At 39.4% G+C, this 12,987-nt stretch overlaps 1 protein-coding gene across 1 annotated transcript; it reads right to left on the minus strand.

The window, feature by feature from the left end:
• Positions 1 to 216: 216 nt before the first annotated feature.
• Positions 217 to 5,497, minus strand: GHSR (growth hormone secretagogue receptor). Its single transcript, XM_033200825.1, has 2 exons — positions 4,659 to 5,497; positions 217 to 2,500 (listed from the first exon to the last, which is right to left on the minus strand). Exons 1-2 carry the CDS (start codon positions 5,452 to 5,454, stop codon positions 2,196 to 2,198), a joined length of 1,101 nt encoding a protein of 366 aa, XP_033056716.1. The 5' UTR covers positions 5,455 to 5,497; the 3' UTR covers positions 217 to 2,195.
• Positions 5,498 to 12,987: the final 7,490 nt, after the last annotated feature.

Genomic DNA, 12,987 nt, shown 5'->3' on the forward strand with positions numbered 1-12,987 from the left:
TCCCTACTATATTAACTACTCCCTGAAGGTGAATTAGGCCAAGACTAGACATAAACCCACAAGAGAGGAGGCTAAGCAATGAATTAAGAATTGGGATTGTTTTCCTCCAAAGCAATCAACTATGTCATGGAGGTCAAGTTTTTCTTGTTTGTTTCCTCTCAAGCAGGATATATTCATAGACAAAAAATCTAAGGCTTCAGGAAGTTAAACTATCTTTTTTGGATTTACTGGGCCCTCTCCAGGACAATAATGGTCAATGCCCTAATTAGTATCCCATGAACTTAAATGAGTCAGTGTTTTTTGTTTTTGTTTTTTTAATATTGATGCACTCTTAGGAATTAACTACATAATCATCTTGCTAGCATTCTGTAGTTAGACCACATTGGTGGTGCAGTTTTAGTGTCAGAATGAATCTCGGAAATATTTTTCTAGAGAAATAATTCTAATTATGATTGTGTTTGGATGTTTCCATACTAAATAATCAATCAATTATTTCATCATGATTATCTTTCTTTTTGTTGAAGGAAAAAACAGTCATGGCAGGAATTTCCCTAAATGGTTCCATCCATTCCATAGTTGTGAACCAATAACTTCATGAAGGAACTGCTTATATGACTAAGTATTGCACAGGATTATGAAAAAGTTATTACTCTTTGCATACTAAAGATATTAACCCAAATCTTTAGAATGTAAAGAGTTGACTGTATAGGAAGCAATGTCAATATAAATGAAAATTATATACTTATAACAAAATGTACAATATTTAGTTGAAGATGTCTATTCCTTCATAATTACAATTAAGAGAGGATCTGGAAGTCCAGGTAATCATATCTATCAGGTAAGCAATGGGATATAAGCAGCAAAACTAATTTGGAGACAGGACACAGCATAGGCATTTTAAAATAAATGGTTATAAGATTTTTGAAAGTTTTTAATATCAATAAGCAGTAGCATTTAGGGGATTCTTGGTATTTCACATAAGCCTGCCTTCATCACTTGAAAAATTTCTGTATTCATTAACTTTCTTGTAAGCTTGCCAGAGTACGTTACAAATTATTCCCTTATTCACAAGTTGAAGCCTTATGATTGACTTAAAAATTGTTGTTAAGCCATATAAGGCAGTTTGTGATTACCCATAATTGTTTTATAAAGTTTCATTTCCTGAATATTAACACATGCAACTCAACTTAATTTAAAAATACATGTTACACATTTCATATCCATTCTCTTCTGAGCATACAGAACAGAACCTTTAGTGTGATTTTTAGTATTCATCACTCTAAAATTCTGCTATGTGAACGTCACTATAAAAACATTTTAGGGAAAGAGTATTTATTTTTAAACATTTTATATAAGGTGAATTTTGTATATACTCTAGAGCTGTGCTGTTCCAAGTGGTAACCTCAAGCTACTGGAAACTTGAAATGTGACTAGTGCAACTGAAGAACTGAATTTTTAACTATAACTAATTTTAAGTTTAAAGGGTTACAGTTGTTTCAGTTATGGGAAAGCTTTTAAGTGTGTTTAGACAACTTAGGTTGCTGAATCTACTTTTTATCTGTAAATTTTATGAAATCTAAATACATCAAATATTACCGATGAAAACTTAGTGTCCAAATTGAGGGATTCTGTAAGTGTAAAAAGCATGTCAGATTTCAAAGACTTAGTGTGAAAAAAGCATGTAAATTTCTTTTTAATAATTTTTGTATTGATTGCTTCTGTGCCTCATGTTATATTTCTCTTGGACAGCACTGCTCTAGAGCTTTATGAAAATTGCTAGTTTTTAAAAGTTACATTTTAAAATTTGTATTATGTAATGTCATTCTTTTAACCAAATAATTTTGATCATTATGAAAAAGCAAAGCAAATTTTTATCTACCCACCAAGAATTGCCCTAATTGCTCACTCTGCTCTACCTCCTTTCTCTGAATTGCAAAGCCCTCACCAGCACCCACAGCAGAATGCAAAATCATAGGCAGTGAATATGCAGAAATCATGTATGAGAGCACTGATAAGTGTGCAATCAAATCAAACTGCTCTCACCCTACAAATGATGTCTTTTTTCCCTCCAAAATGTTTCCGGATCTATGTGTTCCTAATTCCAAAATTAACCTTCAGCTTCCTCCCAAGTTCTGCTGTGCTATGTCTTCTGGTTTAGAATAATAAGCGGTGACGGTACTCAGCAATGTGCTAGGTCATGTATTAATACTAGATTCTGTCCAGGCCCGAGAACTTTCGTCCTTCAGAGTGGAGAGCTTTCTCTGGGAGAAGGGTTCAAATCCCAGAAGTCTGAACACTGCCACCCGGTACTTCTTGGACATGATGTTGTACAGAATGGGGTTGATGGCAGCGCTGAGGTAGAAGAGGACAAAGGACACGAGGTTGCAGTACTGGCTGATCTGAGCAATCTCCAAGGAGCCAGGCTCAAAGGATTTGGAAAATAAATATCGCCCTACATGGAAGGGCAGCCAGCAGAGGATGAAGGCAAACACCACTACAGCTAAAAGGACAATGGGAGAGAGATAGTCAGCTCAAGAAATGTCATAGCAAATCACATTCTATTTTTAAGACTTTGTTTTTGTTTCATGGTCTATGACCATTGACTTCAGAGAAACATTGTGTTCTGCTCTTCCTCGTTCCAACATTTTAACAAAGGTTCAGTCTGTCTGGACCAACAGTTCAACAATTTGTACTGAGCTTCCCAGTCATTCCTATTTAACAACTATCCGAGTGATTTTGTAGTGAGTTGACATATTGACTCAACTGACTAGACCATTTCTTCACAATAGTCCAGCAGTTTTTATGTGTTAGACACAACACACACATTTATGAGGTAAAGTGGTTGTACTCAACCATAGCTGTGTATCCGAGTCTCCTGGGGCACTTTTTAAAACAATGCAGATTCCTTGAATGTAGTAGAGATTCAGTCAATTTAAATCTCTAAGAGGGAGATCAGGGCATATGCTTTATCTTTTCTTTCTTTTTTTTTTAAGTTTCACAGAGGATTGAATATACAGCCAGGATTAAGAATCACTGAGCGGAATGATTCTATGCCACCTACAATAGATATAAGTAAGACATAAGTAAACCAACTCATATAAATGATCATCCATCCAAGTCTTCATTTTGCCTATGTAAGATAATTTTTAAAGATGTCTAAATGTTTAGATTGTTTTAAATGCAGAAATCTGGGAAAAATAATAAATAACTTTTTAGTCCTTGTAACACTTCAGTGATCTCTTTCAAATTGTCAAGGAAGGAGAAAGTTAACATTGGTGTTGAGACACCAGTGAAGAAATTAATGGCTTGAAAATAAAACTGGAGGAAATTATTAAACTTACCCTTAAAACTAAGTTGTATAGTAGCAACCTAACTACCACAATAACAATGTGAATCTCATAGGTGAGAGCTTAGGCTCCCTTGGAGGACACTAGCAGGTTTATAACCTATGAGTCATATCACGAGAATCACTGGTCCAGAAAATAAGATCTTTGACATTCCTTTAATAAACTCTATCACTGTAATATGTAAGATCCAGGAATTGTAAAATTGGAAATATGAAATCATCCTGGAATGACTTCTAAGAAGCCTTAAAGTATGCCAGTAAGTATGAAGTTTTGACTATAATATCTAAATAAGAAAATATACAGACCTTGGTTTTGAAAATGCAAGTAGAGTTAATATTTTGCTGGGATGTAAACACATTTATTATTACTTCCCTTGTACCAAACACATATACTTAAAGAAGCTGAATTTGTGCAATAAACATTCAGCAAATCCAGTTATGACATTGTACCCAGATGTTCCTGAAGGGTCATTTGGAGAGGCAGTGAATTCTGTTGGTTTCCACCAAGTCTCCTTTCCTCCTGTTGGAGCTTTGTTTATTCTAGTTTATCCTTACCTTATCCTAGTGATACCTTATCCTATGATTACCTGAAGAGGCAGGTTATCATAAAAACAAATGAAACTTCAATGATTTGTCGCTGACTTCCTTATAAAGCTGTATAAACAGCAGCAGGGTAAACAGAATTGATGCAATTATCTGAAAAAATGCAGGGCAGAAAACAAATCACAATATTGAAAGAAAAATGAATCATCTCTAAGAGGGTTATCCAAATTGATCATGTCTTTGGTTGAATTTACCACTGAACACTTTCTAGATCCAAGCCCTGCTTTTCTTAATGTAACTTAGATATTCACAAATTCTATTTGAGGCAGGAAGTCAGTCCTCACTTTTAACGCTTAAAGACCACAACAGACTTTTATAAGATAGCTCGATTTTAAAGTGGAGTTTCTGGCTGATATAAAATTTATTTTGGGGAAATACAAATGTGGGACATTTTTCTGTGAAAGAGAGAAAAGAGAGACAGGAAGAAAGAGACACAAAGAGATAGAGACGGTAAGAAAGACACTGACAAAGTAAAGGGGGAGGAGAGAGAGACAGAGACAGAGAGAGAGGTTGAGAGACCAAAAACATCACTCAGGAAAGCAAGAGGAGAGAATAATTGAGAGACATGCAGAGAGAAAGAGGCCAGAGAAACCGAAGAAAGAGGTAGAGACTCAGGGGGAAATAGAGATGGAGACTCAGAGAGAAGGGAGCAGGCACAGGGAGAGGAGAGGATCCGCGAGAGAAAGACTGAACGCGCGCTGAGACCCACCCAGCATTTTCATGGTTTGCTTGTGGTTCTGGTCCCTAAGCGAGGCGCCCACCACAGCATCGCCGCGCCTCCTCCGCCACAGCTTCCTGCCGATGAGACTGTAGAGGACCGTGAGGCAGAAGACAGGAAGGAAGAAGAAGATGCTGGACACCCACACCATGACCGTGAGCAGTCCAGAGCGCACTGCGAACTCGGTGGGGCGGCATTCGTTGGTGTCCCAAGGGTCGGTGCCATTCTCGTGCTCCACCCCGACTAGCACGAAGATGGGCCCGGCGCTGCAGAAGGCCACGGCCCAGATGACGAAGATGACCAGCTTCACCCGCCCCTTGGTGACCACCACCTTGGCCCTCAGCGGGAAGCAGATGGCGAAGTAGCGCTCGACGCTCAGCGCTGTGATGGTGAGCACCGTGGCGTAGGTGCAGCTCTCGCTGACAAATTGGAAGAGTTTGCAGAGCAGGTCGCCGAAGTTCCAGGGCCGGTACTGCCAGAGGCGAACGAGGTCCAGGGGCATGCAGAGGAAGATAAGCAGGTCGGAGAAGGCCATGCTGGACAGGTAGAGGTTGGTGGTGGTGCGCAACTCGCGGAAGCGCGACACCACCAGCATGGTGAGCAGGTTGCCAGAGATGCCCACTACGAAGAGCGCCACGCAGGTGGCTGTGACGCCCGCCAGCAGCGGCGCGGGGAAGAGCCGCAGCAGCTCGTTGCCCAGCGAGTCGTTGCCGGGGGAAGCATCCCAGTCCAGGTCGGCCAGCGTGAGGTTGAATCCTGGCTCTTCGCTGGCCGTCGCGTTCCACATGCTGCCGGCTCAGCCGAACAGGCTCTAGGACGTGACTGCACTGGGAGGCTGGACCGAGCTGGCTCCCGAGGAGGTCCGCTTAGGCGCGGGAGGGTGCGAGGGAGGAGCGGGTGCAGAAGCGTAGGGAGGATGCTTGGAGAAGAAAGAGAGGGAGGTGAGAGGCAGAAGCCGAGAGAGAAAGTGAGATGGGGACAGGGAAGAGGGAGAGAGACTGGTGGTCAGTGGGTGAGAGAGTGACCCACTGCTTTCTCTGGCACCTCCCCTTTCCCCCACCAACTCCCCCAAAGTTTCTCTCTCCCAACACATCCTCCGGTCGGCGCCCACACACATACCTGTCATCAGCCTTGCCTTGCATTTGCGTTCTCGCTCCAGTTCCATCTCGCACTTCCCAAAGCGTCCCAGCGAATGGGGACCGGAGGGACCAGGCGCCGCGAAGCGGGAGCGTGAGGAGCTCTCTCCGGAGCCCTGGGCGACGCTGGACTAGTGTGCCCCGGAAGGACAGGTCACACCCAGGGGTGGGGGTGAGGACATGGTGGCGGTGGGGAGGACACCAGGACACCAGCAGCCAGGACCTGATTTCTTCCTCCACAAGGCAGCAGCTGGCTATGGCCCTGGTGGGAAGAAAAAGCGAGCTTGTCCAACTCGACTTGGGAAGGGGGACAGAGAGAGAAAAGAAGGACCTTGTGTTTGTGTTCATACCGGTGAGCACCAAAGAATAGTCTCACGTAGTTCTAGGACCCGGGTTCAGAGATGTGACTACTTGTCCAAGGTCACACAGCGAGCTAGGGACTCGGGGACCAGTGTTGGATCTCCCACCCGGTTGAGACTTCTGAGCTCATAGGGGCAAGATATGTGAATAAACCCTGTCCTGAATCCCAGTCCTTTGTATCACTTGGTGGTGATAGAGAGTCTGCTGTAGGGGATATTACTTTTGCTTGATGCAAACCTGGTGGCGGGGTGCCGAGGGTGGTCGGGGAGGGAGCAGGAGAAAGGAAAAAGGCAGGATTGGAGGTGTGTGGAGCCCGCAAATGAAGAAGAGGCTGTGAGGCTGGCGCGTCCAGAGTGTGCAGGAAACATTTTTTGAGGCATAATTGAGAGAGATCAGCCATTTAGCAGCCGTATTCTCTTGGGCAAGGTCTTCAACCTCCTGAGAGTTACTTCTTTTTCTTTGAATTGCAATGATTTGTGCGGACCACTGGGGGTGAATATCAAGTGTCAGGGACCACCGGAGGCACTCAATAAATGGAAGACGCGTTGCTGTTGAGAAGTAGAAGCTGTGCGGGTGGTAATAGGTCAAAGGCCACCCTTACACTAGCGAGGTGACCCTCTGGACCCGGTCTGTGCGTCTGCTGCTCAGAGCCAGAAATCGCCACCCGAAGACATGAGACTGCCGGTTGCCAGCGAATTCACAAATCCGACCGGCCCCTCCCGGCTCACCGACCTCGGGACCGCACCAGGAACATGTTCAGCACCGTGGCCAGCGCCACATCCATCCTACGGCAAAGCGCCGCTGGAGGAACAGCTTCGCTGTTTTTCCAACTCGCGCTTCTAACGCTTCAGTCCTACCCCGCGGAGGAGCAGTGCACACTCCCACGAAGCACAGGCCGGCGTTAGCCTCTGCTTTGACCCTACACATCGGAGCTCACCCGATGAGATCCCACGTACTGTATATGAGAGAGTTTCCCCCTCAGTTGAATGCGTTTGTACGTGCCTTTCAGTTTGCACCACCTCTACTACCTAAATTGTTAATACTTAAAAGTCCACAAAGACCTAAGACTGAATGGGTGCACAAGTGCGTGAAAGACTCCATACAGTAAGATACTACATGAGAGAAGTTTGATACAAGAAATTTAACATAGTGGCTTCGTTGCGTCTGGTGTGTTAGACATTGGACCAAATTGAGTTTTGTTTTGTTTTGTTTGGTTTTGAGACGGGCTCTCCCTCTGTCGCCCAGGCTGGAGTGCAGTGGCGCCATCTCTGCTCACTGTAACCTCGGCCTCCCAGTGTTGGATCTCTCACCCGGTTTGGACTTCTGAGCGCCTAAGTCCGGGTTCAAGCGACTCTTCTGCTTCAGTCTCCCGAGTAGCTGGGACTACAGGCGTGTGCCACCACGCCTGGCCAGTTTTTTTGTATTTTTAGTAGAGATGGGGCTTCACCATACTGACTAGGCTGGTCTCGAACTCCTGACCTCGTGATCAGCCTGCCTCGGTCTCCCAAAGTGCTGGGATTGCAGCTGTGAGCCACTGTGCCCAGCCCTAAATTGAGTTTTTAAAAAGTTAATTTCAGACAACTATTTTTTAAATATTACAACTAAGTCAAACTACCAATTACTAACACGTTTTTATTTAATCAATAACTTTGATTTTATTACTCCCTGCCCTATATTACCAGTAGGTTGATGTATGTGGAAAGAAAGGGAGAGAAAATAGACTAGGATAAATCAGAATACTATGGGAAGTTATTGTCTAAGACCGAGAATCAGGAAAATATTGTGGGATATATTTCTAGTCTACTCAGTGCCAAAGCTATGGTTGATAGGTGAAAAAACTGAAAAAAAAAAAAAAAAAAAAAACCCCACCAAAACACCAAAACTATTGTGATAAAAATTTTTTTTCATGTTATCTAAAATAGCCAGCCATTTAATGGCACTCAACCAGTTTCTAAAATATAGACAAATCTATATTGCATGACCAAGAGGAAACAGAGGGTGCTATTGAAATTGATCTATTTATTCACAACATGTAAAATATTATGTAATACTGTATATAAAACTATCTCTAGTATGTGGTAGGTACTAGGAACAACAAAATAAAACCCAGACAGATCCTATATTTATAAACTTATAGTCTAGAGAGAAAAATACAGTTAAATAAGTAATGCTAATACAGTATTGATAAGTGCATTTCAAGAGGCATGTACAATGAGCCCTGTTGGAATACAGAGAATGAATGAACCACATGGAGGCTTTAGGGAAGGCTTCTCAGTGGAAGCAACATCTGACCTGGATCTTGAAAATGTTCAGTTACGTCAGAAAAAGGAAAACTTGCTCAACCGTTCAGACAACGGACACAAAAGCATTTTGGAGTGACACTCAACAAGTCTTGTTCTATGAATGGTGTAAAGAGTATTATTATTGGCCGGGCGCGGTGGCTCAAGCCTGTAATCCCAGCACTTTGGGAGGCCGAGACGGGTGGATCACGAGGTCAGGAGATTGAGACCATCCTGGCTAACACAGTGAAACCCCGTCTCTACTAAAAATACAAAAACTAGCCGAGCGAGGTGGCGGGCGCCTGTAGTCCCAGCTACTCGGGAGGCTGAGGCAGGAGAATGGCGTAAACCCGGGAGGCGGAGCTTGCAGTGAGCTGAGATCCGGCCACTGCACTCCAGTCCGGGCGACAGAGCGAGACTCCGCCTCAAAAAAAAAAAAAAAAAAAGAGTATTATTATTGACTTGTGGATTTTTATATAGTCAGTGCATATGGATCAGTTACGGTGAATTTTTTCTTTTAGACACTCAAATTGTCCCATCTTTGGCCAATGAGATCCACTGCAAGTTGGCTTCAGGGTCCTTTTGATATGACTCATTTAGATTTTTAGAGCTTCCGTGCTGTGTTTTGTGGCACGATGAGATGCCTCCAGCTCACGTAAATTCTCCACACTAGACCTAGGAGCAACCATTATTTCAAGAATCCCTGGTATCTATAATGGGAAACAGCATTTAGAGACCACCATTTGGGCAGTGGGATTGGTTTTTGTGCCTGGAGCATTATGCACTAGATTCTGTAGACAGAGGTAGGATATATATACACACATTATATGTATATTCTATACATATAAAGTTACATAGTTTCCATTATGAAGATATACCTTAGTTTCATTTAACCAATGTTTATTGATAAATATTTGTGTGTTTTTAATAATCTTTTATTGCTATAATATATATTGCTATATATTCTATATATATTGTGTATATATAGGCCATACACTATATATGTGTATATATGCATATATAGATATGTGTGTGTACAATCATTATCATCTCACAATATCTAGATATCTATAAATCACGAGATTATAATTACAATAATGTAGATAAATTAGACAGACCCTGAGCAGATGAACCAAACTAGCATCACCACTGTGATACCTTGAGAAGAACACAATGTCACTTATATGTATTCCAGCTAGAAATGAAGAACCTCAATGTAATCACAAGGAAATATCAGACAAACTGAAAATGAGAAATCATTTATTTAAAAAATTATTCCAAAAATTTCAATGTTATAGAAGACAAAGGAAGACTGAGAAAATGTTCCAGAATAAATGACACCAAAGAGACATAACAACTAAATGTAATTTCTGATTTTAATTTCTGATCAATGTTCGGTTTATTGAAGCTGACAGTCATATGGAAGAGGATATTCTTATTCTTAGAGATGCACACTCAACTGTGATTTATGCAGCTTACTCTCAATTGTTTCAGAGAAATATGACGTGTGAGTGTATGTGTAGATAAATAGAGCAAATGATAGAGCAAACGTGGCAAAATGTTAATAACAGGTAAATCTTAGGAAATGGTAAAAATTTTTTTGCACTATAATTGCACATTTTCTATAAGTTTAAAATTATTTTCAAATAAAAGTTCAAAACTCACACATTTGTATAGATATTTCTGATTCAATTTCCAATTATTAACTTCTTCGAGTTTATATTTATACTGAATATCTTGGTTTCTAACAACGTAAACATAATTATCTTATACATAAAATGATTTCAGACTTATAACATCAGCATTACCACTAATAATAAAATTGACAAATGAAGTTTGAGATTTTTTTTGCAGTTCCCTTTTGTCCTTACAATATATCCCACTAAGTTTGTACAACTGCTGTGTTTTAAAATTGCTTGAAACAATGTTTTTCTATGTGTGGTCATTTACCAATTTGATACATGGTTCATTTGTTTCAATTACTTTCAATGTTTTAAATTTTCTATTTATTTGTAAGTTTTAGTTTTTAATATATAAAACATTTACATGATCTGACAATTAAAACGTTAAAACAAAGTATGGTTCTAAATGTAAAACTTTAAATCAAAGTATACTCAGGAAAGTGTTATTTTTCAATAGATAACATTTAAAATTTTTAGCTTCTAATTTATGTCTTGTGTGTGTTTCTTTTTGTAAGTGTGTGTGTGTGTCCTGCTACAAGGTAGTATACTATACATTCACGCTAGATTATCTTCTGTGTTGCCTTTTCAATTTAACATTATATCCTGAGATTCTCTCATAGCAATTTTTTTATGTTTTTTTTTTTTAATCCACCTAGGGAAAGTTACATAGTTTCTATTACGAAGATGTACCTTGGTTTCATATAACCAATGTTTATTGAGGAATATTGTGTTTTTAATAATCTTTTCTTGCTATAAATGATAATGTATATATCATTTTATATGCATACAGCTATATTACAAAATAATATAAAATAATAAAAGAAGAAATGATACATGGCGGTATACAAATCATTGAATGGCACAATACAGCATGGAGAGACAGTGTATAGTGCCTGAGTGTCAAGTCTGAGCTGTGAAAACATATAGAGAAATTTGGTATAAGGTAACAGATACAACATTACATTGTATTTTTAGAAGTGGGATTGTTGAATCAAAAGGTCAAAGTAATTTTGTTACATATTGCCACATTCCTCTCCGTGGGAGTGTATCACCTTGTATCTCCACCAGCAATGGATGAGAGTCCCTGATTTCTCCCAACCTCTACCACAGTGTTGTCAACTTCTTAATTTTTGCCAACTTAATTTTTGGTGAGAAATGGTTTCTCATTGTGTTTTTCCTTTGCATTCTTTTATTCTGAGTGAGATGAACATATTTTCATATGTTTAAGGGCCATTTGCTTTTCTTTTCACGTGAAGTGCTGGACTATGACTTTTCCCCATTTTTCTATTGGGTTGTTGTTAAGCTTTTTAAAATTGATTTCTAGGAGCTCTTTTTGTGTTGGAGAGATATTCCTTTGGAAGGACATAAATAGAAAATATTTTCCCCAGCTGTTCATTTGTCTTTTCAATTTTACTTATGGATGTTTTTCTTTATTTGAAAACACACAAGTTTTAAATTTCTGTGTCATCAAATTTGTCAGTCTTTATTGTTATTGTTTCTGGATTTTGAGTCATATTTATAAAGGCTTTACTCATGGCTAAGTTATAAAGGAATTGTGTTTTGTTCTATTATTTTGTGTCTTTATTTTTTAACACTTATTTCTGAATCCATTTACAATTTATCTTGGAACATGAAATGATATATGGATCCAATTTTATCCTTTTCCAGATGGTTACTCAGTTGTTTCAACATTATTTATTTAAAAGTTTGCCTTTTCCTTAATAATTTAAGTTGACTCTTTTGTCTTGTATTAAATTTCTATATATATTTTCAGGGTCCAGTCTCAACACTCAGGCAGTATATACTGCCTCTGCATGCTGGATTTGTACCACTCAATGAATTGTATACTGCCATGTGCCATGTATTCTTTAATTATAAAATTTTACTTATTGATATCATATTTCATGTATTAATCATGATGAAAATTGGATGCATACATCAAGAAACCTAAAAAAGAGACTGAAGAAAGATAAAATCTTATGTATTCATTTTTCTTCTAAAGGAAATCAGAATATAGAATGCCCAGGGCTCATATCAGGAACTCATGCTCCTTTCGCCTCTCTGCTCCATCATTCTTTGTGAGTGGCTTCCAATATCAAGGTTACTTCTTGGCTCAAGATTGGTGCTGGAGCTCCAGTCATCCAAATGAGTTCCAGGCACGAAGAAACAGAAGAGGCAGGGATAAACAGCTTTCTTAAAATTCTAACTCAAAACTCTCACTTACATTGCATTGGCCAAGTCCATTTTCAAGAAAGGCTGGAAAATACACATTTATAGCAGGACATGTTATCACTCCCAGGGTTCTAGATTTGGATAAACAATTTATAGTTACTGCCACGTTTCCCAACATGACTGTAAGTAATTTGAAAGAAAAGACATATTTTTCTTTAGATGACCTAGTACAGTGGCTTGTAGGTAGTAGAGCACCTAAAGCAAACATTTCCTGTGTTGATTAAATTTATATTTCATTTTTATATAAATATAGAACATATAAGAAGGCTCATAAGGAAATTTAAACACTGCATTATACTTTTCATAAAACACACCATTTATTTTAATGTTCTATTCAAGCTTTGAATACAATGTACTAATATATCTGGCTTCATCAGTTATACTCTTTCTACCACATCATATAGCCTCATTTAAATAATGTCATGTACATATTTCAAAGCAAGAAGTACACATTGCTCTTTCCAGACCAGCAAGCTGTAAGAACTTATATTTTATATCAGGTATATCAACAGAGGAGTAGAAATATATATATAAAATAATCTTAGCATTTAAGTACCTTAAAAATCATCAATAGCATTATTTTTTAAGAGATAGGATCCTGCTCTCTAGCACAGACTGGAGTGCAGTGCCA

Source organism: Trachypithecus francoisi, unplaced genomic scaffold, assembly GCF_009764315.1.
Source record: "Trachypithecus francoisi isolate TF-2019V2 unplaced genomic scaffold, Tfra_2.0 Lachesis_group0, whole genome shotgun sequence".
In the NCBI taxonomy this organism is placed as follows: domain Eukaryota; kingdom Metazoa; phylum Chordata; class Mammalia; order Primates; family Cercopithecidae; genus Trachypithecus; species Trachypithecus francoisi.